This window comes from Odontesthes bonariensis, chromosome 15, assembly GCF_027942865.1.
Source record: "Odontesthes bonariensis isolate fOdoBon6 chromosome 15, fOdoBon6.hap1, whole genome shotgun sequence".
Lineage (NCBI taxonomy): Eukaryota > Metazoa > Chordata > Actinopteri > Atheriniformes > Atherinopsidae > Odontesthes > Odontesthes bonariensis.
The window spans coordinates 36,728,097-36,749,169 of NC_134520.1; the positions used below are offsets into that span (position 1 = coordinate 36,728,097).

At 46.7% G+C, this 21,073-nt stretch overlaps 1 protein-coding gene across 12 annotated transcripts in view; it reads right to left on the reverse strand.

The window, feature by feature from the left end:
- Positions 1-9,982: 9,982 nt before the first annotated feature.
- The window catches only part of mast2 (microtubule associated serine/threonine kinase 2), a 206,007-nt gene continuing 194,916 nt past the window's right edge, over positions 9,983-21,073 (reverse strand). For 10 of the 12 annotated variants that reach the window (XM_075486106.1, XM_075486107.1, XM_075486109.1 and 7 more), the window contains 8 exons: positions 18,686-18,859; positions 18,311-18,586; positions 17,949-18,175; positions 17,745-17,867; positions 16,178-16,314; positions 15,910-16,097; positions 13,901-14,427; positions 9,983-13,090 (listed from right to left, as the gene is read on the reverse strand). In XM_075486106.1, the coding sequence (XP_075342221.1) occupies positions 12,137-13,090; positions 13,901-14,427; positions 15,910-16,097; positions 16,178-16,314; positions 17,745-17,867; positions 17,949-18,175; positions 18,311-18,586; positions 18,686-18,859 (2,606 nt within the window). In that variant the 3' untranslated portion in view covers positions 9,983-12,136. The remainder of the gene's footprint in view (positions 13,091-13,900; positions 14,428-15,909; positions 16,098-16,177; positions 16,315-17,744; positions 17,868-17,948; positions 18,176-18,310; positions 18,587-18,685; positions 18,860-21,073) is intronic. The other 2 variants (XM_075486110.1, XM_075486105.1) reach the window with 2 other exon arrangements.

The following is a 21,073-nucleotide window of genomic DNA, read 5'->3' on the forward strand; positions in this document are numbered from 1 at the left end:
GTGTACATTCCTCCCAGCGCTAACGCTAAGGAAGCGCTAACCGCACTGTACGGGGCCATCAGTGATCTCCAAAACAAACATCCAGAAGGACTGCTTGTTGTCGTCGGAGACTTCAATCATGCAAATCTAAAAACAGTGCTTCCAAAATTCTACCAACATGTGGATTTTGCAACGAGAGGAGCGAACACGCTGGATCTTGTTTACACCACCATACCCGGTGCATATCGTGCAGAGCCCCGCCCCCACCTGGGATATTCTGACCACATCTCCGTCAAGCTGATCCCAGCATACAGACCGCTGGTCAGATGCTCCAGACCAGTCAACAAACAGGTAAAGACCTGGCCGGAAGGAGCCATCTCTACCCTCCAGGACTGTTTTGAGTGCACTGACTGGCAAATGTTTAGGGAAGCAGCAACCACCAACGGCTCCACTGACCGAGAGGAGTACACGGCTTCAGTCACTGGTTTCATCAGTAAGTGCACTGATGATGTCACGGTCATCAAATCCATCACCACGTGCTCTAACCAGAAGCCATGGATGACTGCTGAGGTGCGTGCACTGCTGAGAGCCAGAGACGCAGCATTCAGAACAGGAGAAAAGGAGGCCCTGAGCAGAGCGCGGGCAACACTGGCCCAGGCTATCAGGGATGCAAAGCGAGCGCATGCCCAGAAAATCCACGGCCACTTCAGAGACAGTGGAGACACACGGCAGCTGTGGCAGGGAATCCAAGCCATCACTATCTTCAGGACAACAACACCGGCCCGTGACAGTGATGCCTCCCTGCCCGATGCGCCGAACGTGTTCTACGGTCGTTTTGATGCAGAGAATGATGTGGTGGCAAGGAAGAACACCCCCCCCCTCCTGGCGAACAAGTGCTATGCCTGACCACAGCTGAAGTGAGAAAGACTCTGCAAAGAGTCAACCCACGTAAGGCTGCTGGCCCAGACAACATTCCCGGGAGTGTGCTCAGGGGATGTGCAGACCAACTGGCAGATGTCTTCACGGACATCTTCAACATCTCCCTGAGCAGTGCCATCGTCCCATCGTGCTTCAAAACCACCACCATCGTCCCTGTGCCCAAGAAGTCGCCTGTGTCATGCCTCAATGATCACCGCCCCATCGCACTCACCCCTACCATCATGAAGTGCTTTGAGAGGCTGATCCTGAAGCACATCAAGAACCATCTGCCTCCCACCCTAGACCCCCTGCAGTTCACGTACCGAGCCAACCGCTCCACCGACGACGCCATCAACACCACCCTCCACCTAGCACTCACCCACCTGGACAAAAAGGACACTTACGTCAGAATGCTGTTCATAGACTTCAGTTCAGCATTCAACACTATCATCCCACAGCACCTGACTAGGAAGCTGAGCTTGCTTGGCCTGAACACTACCCTCTGCAACTGGATCCTGGACTTTCTTACGGGGAGACCCCAGTCAGTCCGGATCGGAAACAACACCTCCAGCACCACCACACTGAGCACAGGGGCACCTCAAGGCTGCGTGCTCAGCCCACTGCTGTTCACACTCCTAACCCACGACTGCACAGCACTACACGACTCGAACCACATAATCAAGTTCGCTGACGATACCACCGTGGTGGGTCTCATTGAAAAGAACGACGAGTCATCATACAGGGAGGAGGTGGAAAAGCTGATCACCTGGTGCAAAGCCAACAACCTGTCTCTGAATGTGGACAAAACTAAAGAGATGGTTGTTGACTTCCGCAGAGCACAGAGGGACCACGAGCCTCTGCACATCGAAGGCTCCCCGGTGGAGATTGTGGAGAACACCAAATTCCTTGGTGTCCATCTGGCGGAGAACTTCACCTGGTCCCTCAACACCGGCTCCACCGTAAAGAAGGCTCAGCAGCGTCTCCACTTCCTGAGAAGGCTGAAGAGAGCCCACCTCCCTCCCACCATGCTCACCACCTTCTACAGAGGGACCATAGAGAGCCTCCTGGGTAGCTGCATCACCGCCTGGTTCGGTGACTGCACCCAACTGGACCGCAAAAACCTTCAGCGTGTGGTGAGGACGGCTGAAAAGATCATTGGAGCCACTCTCCCCTCCGTCTCAGACATCTATACCACACGCTGCATCCGCAAGTCAACCAGGATTCTTAAAGACCCCACCCACCCCTCACACAGACTTTTCTCACCCCTCCCATCTGGCAGAAGGTACCACAGCATACGGTCTGTCACCACCAGACTACAAAACAGCTTCTTCCCCCAGGCCATACGACTCCTCAACGCTCAGAGACTGATCTGATCACCTCTGTTGTCCCAGCTGTTCTTTATTGTTGCTGTTTGTTGCACTGAAAAACTTCTCGAGAAACGTTATTTCATTGCACTGTATACTGTGTATGTGGCTGGAATGACAATAAACCCTCTTGAATCTTGAATCTTGAAAATACCGGCTGTTTACAGTTTTGTTCCCACTAATTCGGCGCTACTAAAGCTAGCCGCAGTGAGCTAACGCACTTCCTGTTATTTTCACAAAATAAAATACCCGTTGCCTTTTATCATAGGGAAAGCCATTACCATACAATCGGTGCTTTTGTTTTGAAAACAGGAAGTGAACCTACCCTCGTTGTAGCTAGCTTGAAACTGCCGTTTTGACAGGAAATGACGATCGGCGACGTCACGTTACGTTGCATCTTGGGTAGTTTGAGTATGAGTAGTAACCTCATGATGCATACCCAACATTTCGGAGAATCTAGTATGCATCCGGGAACTTCTGCTTACTCAAACTCGCATACTAACTCAGAAAGTTAGTATGAGTAGTAGGAGTAGTATGCAGTTTCGATCACAATCTGTGATTCTAAAGCAGAAACAGTCATGTGACCTGTTCAGAAAAACTCTTCCTGCTTCCACAGACTGAACTGAACAGGTTCACACTTCAGTTCGGTTCAGATTCTCATGATGAACATATTTAAGAATTATCTTCCTGTTCTGAGGAGCTGGAGCTCATCTTTGCATTTACAACAAAGACCAACAAAACCAAACAGCCGGAGACCTTTTTAACGGGTTAGATATGATAACATGTTCAGATATCCTGACTAAATTCTGCTGTTAAAATCAAACATAAAAGGCTCTGAGATCAGTAACTGCAGAACTCTGACCGGCTCGCATTCATCAAACACTAAATATGATCAAATCTTTTAAAAAACGGACTCTGGTGCAGGAATTCCTGGAGGATCTCGAGTCTTTGCCGATCGCTTTTACTTCCTGACGTGATTCAAACGATCATTTTTGCTGTTTGCACCTCTGTGAGGAAGCAGGAAGTCCTCAGGATGGAGTTTGCTGTGATTCTAATCACCAGAAGGAGCAGAGATCCTCTGAGTTAGAGTCGCGCTGCCTCGTCCATCAGAGCAGAAAGTCAGCAGCAACTGTTGCAATTGGTTTTTACTGAACAATGATAAATCTCACCCGCTCTCCATCCATCTGCTTCTGTTCCTGCAGCTTCATTTACATACAGAAAAGCTCCGGGAGCCTTAATGCAGACGTATGGAACCTGCTGTGGACTCACAGGGAATAAAGATGGAAGCAGGACGTGGTCCTGAGGTCCAGTTTTAAGTTTAAAATCAACCCGGTAATTCTTTCTAAAGCACATGTATAAACACCTTTAAGATGAGATCTGATCCAGATGTTTTTATATTTCTATCAGTGCGATGATATAAAGGCTGATTCACAGGGTGGGATGATGAGAGAAATCAGAAAGATAGATTCTATTATTTAAAACTTTTACTTTTAGTATCTAACCAACAGTTTTTTCTTTATTTTTTAAACACATGTTTATTGCACATTTTGTTCATTTACAAGGTTCCAGATGTTTCGGATGTTCCAGATGTTCTGGGTGCGGTTTAAGTGGTCCGACCCTTTTTGGACCCCTCTACCCGTGACGTCAGGCTGCTGTCATGAGCCGCTTTGGGACTGTAGGAACCTTTGGCAGTTCTAATAACCTTTTAATCCGCGGGGCCGTTTTCTCCCGTGTTCGGACATACAGGAACTCGGGGCTTTCTCCCTCAGTTCCTATAACTATTTAGCTCCTTCTCCGAGGTCGGGTCTTTTCATGGTTCTATAGAACGATCTGAGGGAGGTATGTGGTGGTTGGTAGCTCCGCCCCTTGGTGATTGGTAGCTCCGCCCCTTGGTGGTCGGTAGCTCCGCCCCTTGGTGATTGGTAGCTCCGCCCCTTGGTGATTGGTAGCTCCGCCCCTTGGTGATTGGTAGCTCCACCCCTTGGTGATTGTTAGCTCCGCCCCTTGGTGGTCGGTAGCTCCGCCCCTTGGTGGTTGGTAGCTCCGCCCCTTGGTGGTTGGTAGCTCCGCCCCTTGGTGGTCGGTAGCTCTGTCCCTTGGTGGTTGGTAGCTCCGCCCCTTGGTGGTTGGTAGCTCCGCCCCTTGGTGGTCGGTAGCTCTGTCCCTTGGTGGTTGGTAGCTCCGCCCCTTGGTGGCTGGTAGCTCCGCCCCTTGGTGGTTGGTAGCCCCGCCCCTTGTCATGCTGTCAGGCTGAAATGTTTCCTCATACCACACGGACACAACCTTGGCGTGTTTAATAAGTTAAACCTCCACGTGGTCTCCTTTGTCTGCGGCGCTCTGCTCTCCTTCCTTCATGAAACCAAGAAGTACGGCCTGCGCTCCATCCTGCGTCTCCTGACTCTCTCTGTGAGCTCTTCCAGCCTCCATGTTAGACGCCCCATGTGATCGTCCATGATTAATATCACCATCATGCAGACCATGAACACGGTGGCCTCCCCGCTCTCCATGTTAGCTTCTTGGTGCTGTTTTTTCTTCTCTCCCTACTTTTACCGGGTTTTGTTTTGTTCTGTTTTGTGGTTGAATGTGGCGCTAAAGTAACACGTCGCTGTCGCAGACGGCTGCGCCGCATCAGTCCCTATCAGGTCCGACTCATGTGGGAATGCAGACTGAAACAGAAGGACAGTTATCAGAAGGAAATTCGAGTAGGACAGTTCTGATAACTGAACGGTTTAGAACGGTCTGTCCAAAAGCGGCTATTAAAGCGGCAGTAGGCAACTATTTTTTAGTCATATTAGCTTGAACTGTCATGGGATTCTGGAAGTAGAATATTAAATAGGCTGTTTAGGAAAAATAACGAAATCTGTAGCTCCCTCTGAAGCCTGTAATCGTGCTTGCAAAAACCGAGCGCTCCCGGCTGTTTTTAACCAATCACGTTAGGGTGGAGGAATCCTACCTGCCAATCACAGCTTGTGCACACGCTGCTGAGCGTGAGTCTGCCCCAGCTTGTGTGCGCTCACACTGGTGTGAACTCACGTGCACAACCTCGTCCACAGAGGGGGAGGGGTTCGGGGGGCGATTCGTAGCTTGTTAGAGGTTGGGGGAGGGGCCTGAAAGTTGTATCAGTTCGAATTTTCCGACTTTAGACTCGCAATTTTGAAAACTTGCCTACTGCAGCTTTAAGAGGATGAAGATGTTTTAGGAGCCTGAACACAGAGTCAATATATTTGGCTCTTGTTTCCTCCCCCCTGCTCCTGTCTGACCTTCTCTTCCTCTTTTCTCTCCTCCTTCTCTTCCTCCTGGAATAAATGTGCCTGCTCATGTAGAGCCGTGCCAGAGCGAGGCGGCGTGGGCCATTCATCACGCTGTCACCGCCGCTGTCAGAGCTCCTCGTCGCCAACATGTGTTCCTCCCTCCCTCCCCTCAGGACCCGGAGGTAAAGACTGAGGCCTTCGCTCTCTGACAGCTCCCCCGCGGACGCTGGGATGGAAGGAACCAAGAGCAGGAGGGGGGGCAATTATCCAGGAGCAGCGGCGGCTGGTGTTTCAATCTGGCGGTGCGACCTTTGACCCCGGCCGCAGAGCGACTTTCTTTAGCAGCTCGCAGGCTGTGTGAGCGTTAAAGAGCTCCACAGATTAGCCATTAGCCTCGATAAGTGCACTGCAGGCCGGCTGAAGCCTCTGAAGAACATTAAGACGTCTCCCGCAGAGACGGAGTGAGGCGCGGGACGCTCGGGCAGCAGCCAATCAGAGCGTCTGAAGCCCCATTAGGAAGCTCGATGCTGCAGAAGCACAACTCAGCCGGCTGGAAGAGGAGAACCAGCTCACAGATCATTTACTGACACTCTGCGCTCACTTTCACTCTGTGGGAGCAAAGCAGCACTGATGAGGACAAATGACGGGAATCAAACCCCCGGCATGAACATTAACTCAGATTAATTCAGACAGTTTGAGAATGTGTCTCCAGATGTGCTCGCCTCTCCAACCTCTGGAAGTTCAATTCAATTCAGTTTATTTATATAGCGCCAAATACAACAAATGTCATCTTAGATAATAAAGACCAATTCAAGCCAATTGGAATTTAATTCATTGTAATCATAATTATTCATAAAATAATCCAATTTGTTCATATAGAGCCAATTCAAAAACAGTTTCCCAGCTAAGGAAACCAACAGATTGCACCGAAGCAGAAATTTGATTTGGTGGGAAAAGAAAACTTTTGGCATCACCTCGCAGCCATACTGATAATATTACTGATAATATGATCAGCGATTATATGAAACTTCCACTTAGAAAACAAAAAGACTCACAATTTTATAAAATGGCCGTTTGTTCTAGCCTAGAAATCTAGATGCCCCCAGCGACTGCAAATTGAATTTGCTCCCGGGCTAGTCTAGTCAGTTTTGGTCGTTTTGCGAGGCTGAAAGTGGAAACTTAATCGGGCCAATCAAATGGTGAGGAGCGGGGGCGGGGGCGGGGCTACCTAGTGACGACAGAGGTGCGACGTTTCAGTGTGTAGTTCCAGAGAGAGGTAAACAGTGGCTGCACCAGCCAACAGGCTTTCCATTTGGCTTTTTCAGAGTTTTGCCCACCGGGTACGGTAAAAGTAATCTACGTAATCCTTCTTCATCGCTCTGATTGGTTGTTGCGCCATCCTATTGCGTGGCGTTGGGTGCAGAGGCAACTTAACAGACAACCGTTTATCCCGCCCACACTGCTATCCAGTGTACGGGGGTCTGGCTTGCTAGGCTAAGTTTGTTCAGTTAAAGTTAAAGATGATTCAGCAGAGGGACCTTGGTGGAGACATTGGTTGGGACAGATGGGCAGTAAATGTGGTAAATATGTGAGAGAGGCAACTTACACAATATAATGTTTGACATAAATACTATTACACCCCATCCAGACTGTACAGGATGAAACTATCGGGGGAAGACTTGTGTTGGAAATGTAAGGAGGAAACATAATATATCAGAGAATATAAAGCCAGCAGAGCTCTGAGATCCAAGGACTCAGGTCAGCTGGTCCAGTCCAGAGTCCAGACTAAACATGGAGAAGCAGCATTTAGCTGTTATGCTGCAAACAAGTGGAACAAACTGCCAGTGGAGATTAAACTTTCACCAAATGTAGACATTTTTAAATCCAGGTTAAAGACATTTCTGTTCTCATGTGTCTATGCATGAAATATCTTTTAACTTATCTAGACTGTTGCTTGTTTTTAAATTCATTTAAATGATTTTATTTGTTTCTCTTTATATTCTTTTATGTATTTTATTTATTTATTGATTATTTTATTATTATTATTTTATTTTTATTTTTATTCATTAAAAAAATAAATGTTTTAATGCTTCTTCCACTCCCTGCTGCAATGCTTTTATTTTATGTAAAGCACTTTGAACTGTTCTGCACATGAAATGTGCTATATAAATAAATTTGATCTGATTTATAACCAAATGTAATTGTTCTGTAATCTCAGTGGGTCCAACAGCAGCTCGTCGAGTCATCTTCAGACATTGGACGGCATCAGAAATTCCACATGTGAAAGAAGGTGTGTGTGCTCAGCAGACTGAGCGGTGACAGGGAGGAGGGGGGGACCCCCTGGGGCAGGTTTTGGAGCTATATAAATAATGACCCCCACCAGGACTCTGGTTTTCTGGTTTTGTTGTGGGATCCTGTAACACTGCACGCCTCAGCAGTTAAATATCATTACGTACTCACCTTGTCTTTGTATCAGCTGCCTATTTATGAGACAAATATGTGCAAAGTCGGTTATTAGAATCAATTCTTACTCGTATACCACTTATTCCTGTATTAAAGGGACAGTTCGCCTCTTCTGACATGAAGCTGTGTAACATCCCATATCAGCAGCATCATTTCTGAACATCTTCTTACCCCCTGCTGCGTCCTGTGAGCAGAGTTCCAGCCTCGTTTTGGTGCTGATGAAGGTAGTCCGGCTAGTTGGCTGGGGTTTAAAAAATAAAGCGTTTTGCTTCTCAGAACAATATGCGTTCAACAGAGTAATACATTTGCATCACAAAATGGTTCTCCAGGAAAAAGTCAGAGCTCACAATCTCTTGGCCCTATTTTCTCTCCCTGCGTATCACTGCCTGCTGTGCAGACCGAGCAGCAAACAGCGTAACAGGCGCGGCTGTCGGCAGCAGGCAGTGATACGAAGGGAGAGAAAATAGGGCCTTTTCACAGCACGGGGGGGGTGGTGGTTTAGTCTCTAGGACCTGGAATAAGAATTAGAAGAACAAACTCTTTGAAAAGGACAACTCAGTTTTGAACAACATTCTCAGTATAAAACCAAACTGTCCCTGAAAGTCCAGCTGAGAATATTTTCACTAAATAAAATACATCATTAAATCTCATGGGAGGAGCGATTAGCAGTTTTCTTATAAAAACTTGAAGATATCAGATATTTTCCATTCCATGGAATATATGATGCCATACCAATGCTATAAGATGCTATAACAATGCTATAAGATGCTATTTGATGCTATAAGACGCTCTATAAATGCTATAAGATGCTGTAAGACACTCTATAAATGTTATATGATGTTATAGAAGTGGTATATAATGCTATATGATGTTATATAAATGCTATATGACGCTGTAAGAAACTCTATAAATGCTATATGATGTTATATAAGTGCTATAAGATGCTATATAAATGTTATTTGATGCTATGACGCTCTATAAATGCTATAAGATGTTATATAAATGCTATAAGATGCTATATAAATGTTATTTGTTGCTATATAAATGTTATTTGATGCTATGACGCTCTATAAATGCTATAAGATGTTATATAAATGCTATAAGATGCTATATAAATGTTATTTGATGTGATAAGACGCTCTATAAATGCTATAAGATGTTATATAAATGCTATAAGATGCTATATAAATGTTATTTGATGTGATAATACGCTCTATAAATGCTATGTTATACAAGTGCTATAAGATGCTCTATAAATGCTATATGTTATACAAGTGCTATAAGATGGTATATAAATGCTATTTGATGCTATAAGACGCTCTATAAATGCTATATGATGTTATATAAATGCTATATTATGCTGTAAGACACTCTATAAATGCTATATGATGTTATATAAGTGCTATAAGATGCTATATAAATGTTATTTGATGCTATAAGACACTCTATAAATGCTATTTGATGCTATAAGATGCTCTATAAATGCTATATGATGTTATATAAGTGCTTTAAGATGCTATATAAATGTTATTTGATGCTATGAGACACTCTATAAATGCTATTTGATGCTATAAGATGCTCTATAAATGCTATATGATGTTATATAAGTGCTTTAAGATGCTATATAAATGTTATTTGATGCTATAAGACGCTCTATAAATGCTATATGATGTTATATAAGTGCTATAAGATGCTATATAAATGTTATTTGATGCTATAAGACACTCTATAAATGTTATTTGATGCTATAAGACACTATAAATGCTATAAGATGCTATATGATACCATGTAAATGCTATAAGATTCTATATGATGCTATATAAGTGCTATATGATGCTATATAAGATGCTATATGATGCTATATAAATGCTATATAAATGCTATGTGATACTACATAAATGCTATATGATGCTACAAGATCCTAAAAGATGTTATATGATGCTAATCCTAAAACAGGGTAAAATGTGATGAAGCAGTGAAGGCAACATAAACCCATCAGAGCCGACACGTAGATAAAAAAAAACTTTATTATTGTTGTAAGGTAAGATTGACAACAACATGCTTTACCACAATAAAAAATAAAAAGATATTGCACTGGTTTTACTCTAGCAATGTTTTCTGTCTTTAACCCTACGGTGACCCTTCCTCCTCCTCCTCTTCCTCACTATGAAAAGACGAACACAACACGCACAGTTTGGAAATACGTCTGTTGTTCTTTTTGTTGCTGCTTCAAAACTCCCCGTCACACCTTTAAAATGATTCAGGCCGACTCTCAGCTCCAACGGGAGTCTCACGGCATCCTGAACAACTTTCTTTGCATTTATTTGGTCATTTTAAAGCACTTTAAAGTCCGTCTGATTTAAATCAGATATCCGATCTGATCAAATGTTGAATATTTGGCCTCTTTGTTGAAGTAAAATCAGGAAAAACAGTGAAATCCACCAAAGTGAATCCGCTTTGTGAGCTCAACAGAGTTGCATGATGGGTAAAAGCCCACTGACCGTTTGTGTGATGGCTGCCCCCCCCATCAGACCTCCAGCTCAGTACGAAACTGACAGGAAGCAGATTTCAGGGTTTCAGGACCAGACGGAGTCAAACATTCAGGACAAAAAACAGAGAAAAACAGACTTTTTTCTGGAGTTTTGAGGCAACAACACAGAGATCCGACTCTTAGTGAGTAAATACAGATGTTTGACACGCTTCCCTAAAAGTAAATGATTGAAATTAAAAAACATAAACTCGTACTGACATTTTTTTTGCAGGTTATAAGCCAACATACACTCAGATACAGATCGTAGTAATCGTTTAAGCTCTAAGCACCTGAAATCAGTTTTTTAATCAGTAAAAGGAGTGAATGTAAAATTCATTCAGTCTGTGTAGAAGCTTTGTTGGTTTCAGGTTTGATTCTCATCACATTAGAACTGGATTCAAACCAAAAAACTGCGCCTAACGTTCGGCTCAATCGGCTAAAAAAGCTTCCGACTCTCTGATTGTTGATTCTTCTTTTCGTCGGTGTGCGTCATAACATCCAGTGTGGTCCAATAATCTACAACCGACACCCAAAGGCGAGTCCCAAACTCAAGTTTCACGAGTTTCAGGAGCTGCTGACACACTTCTGCTGGTCGCCGAGGGCAACCAGCTCCACAAAAACAGGCAAACACGTGTAAACAGAACCCAGAGGCCGCCGCCATCAGGCCAGCGGCGTCCTGACCGAGCGAGCGGATCCACAGCCGGCCTCCTGGAGACTTCTGAGGGCGACTTCCTTCAAAAGGTCGAAGCGAATACAAAAGAAGCCGACTGAATCTGAACGCCAGCTCTGCTTTAAAATGAAACCAATCAGATTTGACTCCGCCCACTTACACACGTGCACACACACACGCACACACACACGCACACACACACACACACACACTCGTACGTCCACAGAAACCTAAAGTGGTAACTTCACTGGAACCAGCAGGTCCGAACCGGTCCGCTGCCCGAGGCTGCAAACAAAATGGCCGACGTTTTCGTGTTCCTCGGCTGAAACTCCGACGAGCTTCAGGGTTAAAAGGAGCGAAGCCCAACGACTCGCACGTTGTTTTATTTTGAAAGGTTACAGGAAGGAGAAACAATCTGCTGGATATCTACGGGTAAAACACACACACTTCCTGGGATGCTAACGGAATGCTAACGGCTACTGGAGCCACACAAGGAAAAGCTCTGTTGTCCTAAATTAAGGCCAGGTGGGACGCCCCCAAAAGTTACGAGTGACGGAGACGGTTCATTCAACACTGAGCGGGACAGACACTGAGAAAGGGAAGTCAGGAACCATGAGTCGGGATGAAAAGGTTCTTTTGAGGTTCTCCGAACTTTCTGTCGGGTCTGAATTGAGGTCACATCTGGAACAGCGACCGGATAATCCCGGAGAAAGTGTTTGGTTCTGTTTTTAAAGTCCACGAACCGAAGACGACGGAGTCGGAAAGTGAGAAGCGTCTCCGGGGGGCGCTGAGCCGGTTCTGTTTGCAGCCCCCTCAGGAAGAACCGAGTCGGACTAAAACCAGCCGGAGAACCACACGAACATCTGGAGCAGAGCGTCCACATCTGCTGATGTCGGCGTGGTTAGTGTGAATGTACGGACGAGTTTAACCCTAAAGCAGCCGGGGGGTTCAGTACCTGCTGCTACGTCCTCCTGCTGGCGGCGGCGGGCGGCGGGGGGTCCGGCCTCCGGTGCTGAGGCTCAGGCGCAGCAGAGGTCGGGGGGTCCGGGGGTTCTGGGGCTCCACCTCTGGAAGGTTTGACTGGACCCAGGACGCTCTTTGACGCCACTCTGTCCGCCCCGCTCTCAGGGGGCGGAGCCTCGGGGGCGGAGCCGGGTGGAGGCGTGGCGCTCTGCCCCGCCGCCGCCGCGCAGAGCCGCCGGTTGTCCGCCTCCTTCTTCTCCTTCGGGACGCCCGGCGAGGAGCAGGAGGCGCGGGGCGGCTCGGGGGAGCTCGGGGGGGCGCCGCCTGCGGGGGGCGCCGCGGCTCTCGGGCCGTCCTGCGCGCGCTCGTCCGTCCTCGCCCTCAGAGTCCTGAGGTCCGGCGGCGGGGACGGTTTGAGGAAGGTGTCCCGGCTGACGGACATGAAGGCGCTGCCCGGCGTGGAGAACGGCGGCGGGCCCTGGCCCTCCGGGACCTTCCGCTCTTCTTTCGGCGCGGCGGGGGCGGAGCCTGTGGGCCGGCCGCCCAGGCAGAGGGAGGGCAGCGTGCCCCCGGGGCCCGTCCTCACGGTGGTGGGCCTCAGCAGCGGCGGCGGCGTGAAGGTCGCCGCCCGCCGCCCGTCCTGGCTGTCCTCAGAGCCCTCGTCCGTCTCGTCCTCGGAGGAGTCCACCTCGTGGATGGCGTCCTGCTTCTGCAGCGACTCGCGGCGCTCGGCGCGGTCCTGCCGGATGGCCGACAGCTTGTCCTTCAGCTTGCTCTTCCCGGGCGCCAGGCCCAGCGAGCCGGGCGCCAGGCCCAGCGAGCCGGGCGCCAGGCCCAGGGCGCCGTCCCCCTCCTGGCGTCCCAACTTCCTGGAGGAGGAGGCGTGTTTCTGCAGGCTGCCCTTCTCCACGCCGCGTCCCGCCGACAGCAGCAGAGCCTCGCCAGCCGACTCCTGAGGGTCAGAGAGACAAGAAGCTGATGAAAAGCTCTCAGTGAAGCTTCTGCAACCGGGTGAGGGTGCCAGGACTGGGTATAATAATGTAATAGTATATTATTAATATAATATAACAGTATAATATACTATTATGTTATTAATATAATATAGTATAATATAATAGTGTATAATGTAATATAATGTAATATTATATTATTGATATAATATAATATTAATATAATAATATAATGAAGTTTGTTGGTAAAAATAATTTATTTGGACTAAAAAAAAAAGGTTTGAATTAATTAATAAATTACAGATTTAAGTTTTTGTTAAACTTTTTTCATGATTTTAATGTGTTATCTCGTGTTTTTGTGTTTAAATATAGAAACATACATAAAAACTTATAAAAATAATAAACATAGAAATAAATAAATAAAATATCCGGTTCCGCAGCAGACAGCAACAGGCTTTTATAATAATAAAATAAATAAAAAAACCTGCGTTAATGCGTGATAAAATATTTATCGCGTTAAATAATTAACAAGTTTAAGGCGATAATGAAGAGTTAACTCGCCCAGCCCTATAAATGATAAATTAAATCATAAAGTAAAACTTTTGGGGTTTTAACACAAAGTTTAAAGAATAAAGCTGAAATATTCATTTAATTTACATTTTAAGTTATTTTATTCAAACGTATCAGTTTTATTAAAGTTATTTATCATTCATTCTCCATGATTTGGTTTCTCATTTAAATCCAGAGAAACTTTATTAATCCCAGAAGGTAAACGGTCGTCGGTAAAGAATAAAATGGAGGCGAGTGTGTACCTGCAGGCTCTGTAAGCTCGGCTCTCGCTGCAGAATCTCCTTCTTAAACTCCGAGTGTGAGATGTCCAGACTGTGTTTGCGGCTCGCGCCCGCCGCCGCCGCCATCCCAGCGGGAGACGAAGGCGAGCTGGACAGCGAGGAGGCGAGCTTCTCGGCCGACTGCACCCTCTTTAGGAGCGGCGAGCGTGGCGGCTCGGCGCTCTTCGGCCTGGATATCTGCCTCGCCAGGGGGGGCGAGGAGTGCAGCTTCACCGGGAAGGACTGCCCCATGGCGGGCTGGCCCAGGGCGTGGCCGGGCAGCGGCGAGGGCGAGCGCTGAGGCGAGCTGCTCTGAGGCGTGGGGGACGGCGTGCGGGCCAGCGGGGAGAGGGGGATGTTGCCGGCAGACTTGCGGCGGGGGGAGCGGTACTGGCGCTGGAGCTTCGGGGCGAGGCCGTGCAGCGAGCTGGGCCGGATGTGGCCGGAGCTCGCCGGGGAGTTGGGAACGCTGGAGCTGGGGGAGCTGCTCTGGGACGAGTTCCCTCCAACTGGGGGGGAAATACAGAATATATCGTTCACACGGTTTATATCGGAGCCGAAACTGAAACCGTCTGCAGTCTGCAACCTCAGCAAATCTATCGAAAAGAAAACCCAAAACAGTCCTGAAGCTTCAGCTGCCTCCTCGTGGGACCAGAAAGATGCTTCTGACCTCCGTTTTAAGTCCGGCTGCCACTTAAAGGTGCTTCTAAAACAGCAGCATTTATTAAATGGCTGGTGGCGTTACACTTTTCCAACACCAGGGGGCGCACGTCCAACTTTTTATAGACGTTAGGTTTTAAGTACACTAAGGCTGTGTTCGAAACCGCATACTTCTCCTACTACTCCTACTAACTTTGTAAGTTAGTATGCGAGTTTGAGTCAGCGAGAAGTTCCCGGATGCATACTAGATTCTCTGAAATGTTGGGTATGCATCATGAGGTTACTACTCATACTCAAACTACCCAAGATGCAACGTAACGTGATGTCGCCGATCGTCATTTCCTGTCAAAACGGCAGTTTCAAGCTAGCTACAACGAGGGTAGGTTCACTTCCTGTTTTCAAAACAAAAGCACCAATTGTATGGTAATGGCTTTCCCTATGATAAAAGGCAACGGGTATTTTATTTTGTGAAAATAACCGGAAGTGCGTTAGCTCACTGCAGCTAGCTTTAGCAGCGCCGAATTCGTGGGAACAAAATTGGAAACAGCCGGTATTTTGTCAGGTTTTCAACACGTTGGGGATCTAAACGACTAATTTCTCTCCTGAAAATGTTTCAAATGTTGCTAAAGTTTACAGAGTTTAGAGCTTAAGGGAAATCAGCTTCAGGCCGGCTGATTTCGGCTCAGGCAGGAGCGAGATGCATTGTGGGTAAACGGTCTGCATACTCTCTGATCAATGAGTATGCAGTATGCAGTATGCAGTATGTAGTATGCAGTATGTAGTATGCAGTATGCAGTATGCAGTATGTAGTATGCAGTATGTAGTATGCAGTATGCAGTATGCAGTATGTAGTATGCAGTATGCAGTATGCAGTATGTAGTATGCAGTATGCAGTATGTAGTATGCAGTATGCAGTATGTAGTATGCAGTATGCAGTATGTAGTATGTAGTATGTAGTATGCAGTATGCAGTATGCATTATGTAGTATGCAGTATGCAGTATGTAGTATGTAGTATGCAGTATGTAGTATGCAGTATGCAGTATGTAGTATGTAGTATGCAGTATGCAGTATGCAGTATGTAGTATGTAGTATGCGGTTTCGAACACAGCCATTAGCTTAAACTTCAGAGCAGATACTAAAAAACTGAGAATTTGGGGGTATTTCTCCGGCTCCCCCTACAGGTGTGGGGTGTAACAGCAGCTAATCTCAAAGTGAACCCTGCACATGCACAGCTGTTCACACTGTTTTAAGGTTCACAAACTTCTCTGGTGTTGCTTTAATGCTCCTTTAATTTTTTAAATGCAAACTAAAGTCTGAGCGCGTCTCACACCTGAGTGGGCGGAGTCTGCCGTGGACCTGTAGCCCTGCGTCGGGCTCCGTGGCGACAGGTTGTGCGTGGGCGAGCCGGGGCCGCTCTCCCCCGACGACAGGGAGCGGTTTAAGGAGGACAGACTGCGGCTGGTGTGGATCAGAGACACCTGCCGGGTGATCTTCCTGAACAGCGGCGTCCTCTTCTTGCTGCAACAGGAAACACACGTTAGACGCCCGTTAGGCGCCCCGTAAACGTGCACGTGCACGCCGACAGGAGCGCGACCCACCTGTCCTGCCCCTCCTTGCTCTTGGTCTTCTTGTTGCGTCTCGCCATCTTGGACTTGTGGCCCGTCTTGCGGGCGGGACCGACTTTGATGGAGGTGTTTTCAAACGGCGTGGCAGCGATGGACACTTTGGCGCCGCTCTGAGTGATGAAGCACAACAACAACAAAGTTTTATTACTTTGGAAATGGAACAGAAAGCCGTCTGAGAGCGTTAATGTGATAGAAATGTTTGTTCCACAATAAAAGAAACTCGGGCTGGGAAACGATTAAAGTGTTTAATGTAATTAATCACGATTAATCTCATTTGTACGCAGAATCCAAAAATGAATCCAAAAGTAGCGTATAGCTTTTAGCATTTAGCTTTATTTTAAATGTGCTGCCATATGAATGAAAGTGCCATAACATTTGTTGTGCAAACACACTTTTAACATCAGCATCTTTCTGTAGTTTTTATGTAGAAGCCTCGCTCCACTGTCTGTTTCCTTGAATGACTTGCTGCTATCAGTTGTGTGTTTTGCCTTTAAGTGATATTTTAGACTGGAACTACTACGCTGAGAAGACAATTCAACTTGGCAGAGTTTACAGATGACTTTGGTTCTGTCGACTCCGCCGTCTGGAAGAACTTTAACATGAAAATGGCCGAGTAAAAGTTCCGTACCCTTCTCCATGTTTGGTGGATCCGCCGATTACTTTCTTTTCCTGTTCCACAGCAGACAGCAGCAGACAAAATAAAAGCCTGTGAGCAGCAGACTTTTACAAAATAAAAGCCTGTGAGCAACAGACTTTTACAGAATAAAAGCCTGTGAGCAACAGACTTTTAAAGAATAAAAGCCTGTGAGCAAAAGACTTTTACAAAATAAAAGCCTGTGAGCGACAGACTTTTACAAAATAAAAGCCTGTGAGCAACAGACTTTTACAAAATAAAAGCCTGTGAGCAACAGACTTTTACAAAATAAAAGCCTGTGAGCGACAGACTTTTACAAAATAAAAGCCTGTGAGCAACAGACTTTTACAAAATAAAAGCCTGTGAGCAACAGACTTTTACAAAATAAAAGCCTGTGAGCAACAGACTTAAAAAATAAATAATAAAACAGGGGGGGGGGGGTCCTTGCTGTAGTGGGTTGAGCAGGCGCCCCATGTACAGAGGCTATAGTCTTCGCTGCAGCTTATTTCTAATTTTATTCTTTTATGTTATTGTTGAGTGTTGTACTTTGAGAGTGAAGTTTACCGGAGTCAAATTCCTTGTTTGTTTACTCAAGCCCTGTGCTGCATGTTGTTCCCCCTCTCTCTGCCGCCTGCTTCCTGTCTCTCTGAACTTTCCATTAAAGGCACAAAAGCCCCCCAAATTTTTTTTTTCAAAATTAAAAAAAAAAAACACAAAAAAACCTGCGTTAATGCGCGATAAGATATTTATCGGCGTTAAATAATCAATGAGTTAACGCGGTAATAACGAGTTAACTCGCCCAGCCTTCGTCAAAACTGAACGAACAACCAGAGGCTCTGAATCCGTCCCGTTTCACAGTTTTATGTCATTCTGTCCAAAGTTAAATGAAAGAACTTTTATTCGAACCTTCAGGATGAGCTCCACCACCTCCGTGTGAACCAGCCCGTGGACCGGCTCGCCGTTGACGTGGGTGATGAGGTCGCCCTCCCTGAGCCCCGCCTCGTGCGCCGGGCCGCCCTCCTCCAGGTGCTGACGGAGGAGAAAACAGAAGTTAGAGGAGTTGTTGTTGTTGTTGTTTACTGCCAACGCCCAGCATCCCGGGACGCTCACCCAGACCATGTGATGCACGGTGTAGACGTCGGAGTCGCCCATGTAGACCCGGATGGCCCTCAGGGTGAAGCCGTACTTCTTCCCCGCTCGGTGGATGACGATGGCCGGCTTCACGCTGCTCACGGCCGGGGAAAGGTCGCGGCTCGGGGACGAGTCCCGGGACGACGGATTGGACGACAGAGAGTGGGGAGACATCGGGCTGGCCAATGGGGAGGCTCCGTGGTGGTCTGCGAACAGATTGGAGGGTTTCAGTATTAAAGCTTGTTGCTGGAAAGAAGCAAAGGTCCCTTCTATGTATAGGTTACCAACAGTACAGGTTTCTACACCCTCGCAGTCTAAGTTTGGCTCTGTGGCGCACCGACCTGCAGGGATCATCAGCGACAGCGTGGTGGCCGACGCGGACTTGATGACCTTGTTGAGCGGCCTGGAGCTCGGGGTCGTGTGTTTGTCTGCGTCACCGGACAGCAGGCGATGGCGAGCCCTGCGAGCCGCCAGGTCGCTGATGGCCTTCGGCGTGGACGGAGAGTCGTCCTCTGCGGTAGCTTTGGCGGCAGCGCCGTTGTTGCCGTTAGCGCCGTTGTTGCCGTTAGCGCCGTTGTTGCCGTTAGCGCGTTCGCACACGTCGCCCGAGCTGCCCGCTGCGCCGGGAAAAACAAGCAGAAAGAAACCGTTTCTCTCGTTTCATGTAAAGCACGAACAGGAAGACGAGGAAACGGGACAAATGTTGGTGCACGTACGTGTGAGCGTGGCCTTGCTCTGCTGGCTGGAGGTGGAGCTCGGCGTGCTGGGAGACTCGTCCAGCTTCAGCTCTCTTTCCAGCGGGAGCTCCGGGATGGCGAGCGGGAGCTCCTCGCAGCGCGGACCCCTCACCGCACTCAGACCCAGGAGGCTGGGGCTCCTCCGACTGCCTGCTGACCAATGAGAGAGCAGGAATTACATCCAACAGCTTCAGAACAGAGGTTTTCAGAGTGGGGGGGGGCGGGCTACAAACTGTTTCAGGAGAGGCTCATTTAATGAAAGTGAAGAAATGGTAGTTATTAAAGCAAAAACAACCACAAAGAAGCACAAAACAACCACAAAGAGGCACAAAACAACCACAAAGAGACACAAAAGAGACACAAAACAACCACAAAAAGACACAAAACAACCACAAAGAGACACAAAAGAGGCACAAAACAACCACAAAGAGACAAAAAGAGGCACAAAAGAGGCACAAAACAACCACAAAGAGACAAAAAGAGACAAAAAGAGGCACAAAAGAACCACAAAGAGGCACAAAGAGACACAAAAAGTCCACTAAGAGGCACAAAACAACCACAAAGAGGCAAAAAGCAACCACAAAGAGGCAAAAAGAGACACAAAAGAGGCACAAAACAACCACAAAAAGACACAAAACAACCACAAAGAGGCACAAAGAGACACAAGAGTCACAAAGAGACACAAAAAGTCCACTAAGAGGCACAAAACAACCACAAAGAGGCAAAAAGAGACACAAAAGAGGCACAAAACAATCACAAAGAGGCAAAAAGAGACACAAAAGAGGCACAAAAGAACCACAAAAAGACACAAAACAACCACAAAGAGGCACAAAGAGACACAAGAGTCACAAAACAACCAAAAAAAGACACGAAGAGACACAAAAGAACCACAAAGAGGCACAAAGAGACACAAAAGAGACACAAAGGAGACAGAAAAGAACCACAAAAAGACACAAAACAACCACAAAGAGACACAAAAGAGGAACAAAACAACCACAAAGAGACAAAAAGAGGCACAAAAGAACCACAGAGGCACAAAGAGACACAAAAAGTCCACTAAGAGGCACAAAACAACCACAAAGAGGCACAAAGAGACACAAAAAGTCCACTAAGAGGCACAAAACAACCACAAAGAGGCACAACACAACCACAAAGAGACACAAAAGAGGCACAAAACAACCATAAAGAGACAAAAAGAGGCACAAAAGAACCACAAAGAGGCACAAAGAGACACAAAAAGTCCACAAAGAGGCACAAAGAGACACAAAAAGTCCACAAAGAGGCACAAAGAGACACAAAAAGTCCACAAAGAGGCACAAAGAGACACAAAAAGTCCACAAAGAGGCACAAAGAGACACAAAAAGTCCACAAAGAGGCACAAAGAGACACAAAAAGTCCACAAAGAGACACAAAACAACCACAAAGAGGCACAAAAGAGGCACAAAAAGTCCACAAAGAGACACAAAACAACCACAAAGAGGCAAAAAGAGACACAAAAGAGGCACAAAACAACCACAAAAAGACACAAAACAACCACAAAGAGGCACAAAGAGACACAAGAGTCACAAAGAGACACAAAAAGTCCACTAAGAGGCACAAAACAACCACAAAGAGGCAAAAAGAGACACAAAAGAGGCACAAAGAGACACAAAACAACCACAAAGAGGCACAAAGCAACCACAAAGAGACACAAAACAACCACAAAGAGGCACAAAACAACCACAAAGAGGCACAAAACAACCACAAAGAGGCAAAAAGAGACACAAAAGAGGCACAAAACAACCACAAAAAGACACAAAACAACCACAAAGAGGCACAAAGAGACACAAGAGTCACAAAGAGACACAAAAAGTCCACTAAGAGGCACAAAACAACCACAAAGAGGCAAAAAGAGACACAAAAGAGGCACAAAGAGACACAAAAAGTCCACTAAGAGGCACAAAACAACCACAAAGAGGCAAAAAGAGACACAAAAGAGGCACAAAGAGACACAAAACAACCACAAAGAGGCACAAAACAACCATCATGAGATGTAAAAGAGCTACTAATAGACTTTAAATGGTAACAAAAACACTCAAAATAACCACAGAGGCAGACAGAAATGCCCTCAAAGTGACCGTAAACTACAACTTTCATTGATTAGAAACAAAGAGTCTTTGGACAGTTTAGTGTGATCTGAACACGAGTTAAACAGCAATATTTTAACTTGGTGAGCGTGTTTGAGATGTAATTAAATAATCACGAACATCCCATAAGCAGTCGGGCGTTGAGCTAAATAAAGATGGTGTCTTAGCACAGGTGAGCACAGGTGAGCACAGGTGAGCACAGGTGAGCACAGGTGAGCACAGAGGGCTTCCTTCAGCTTTA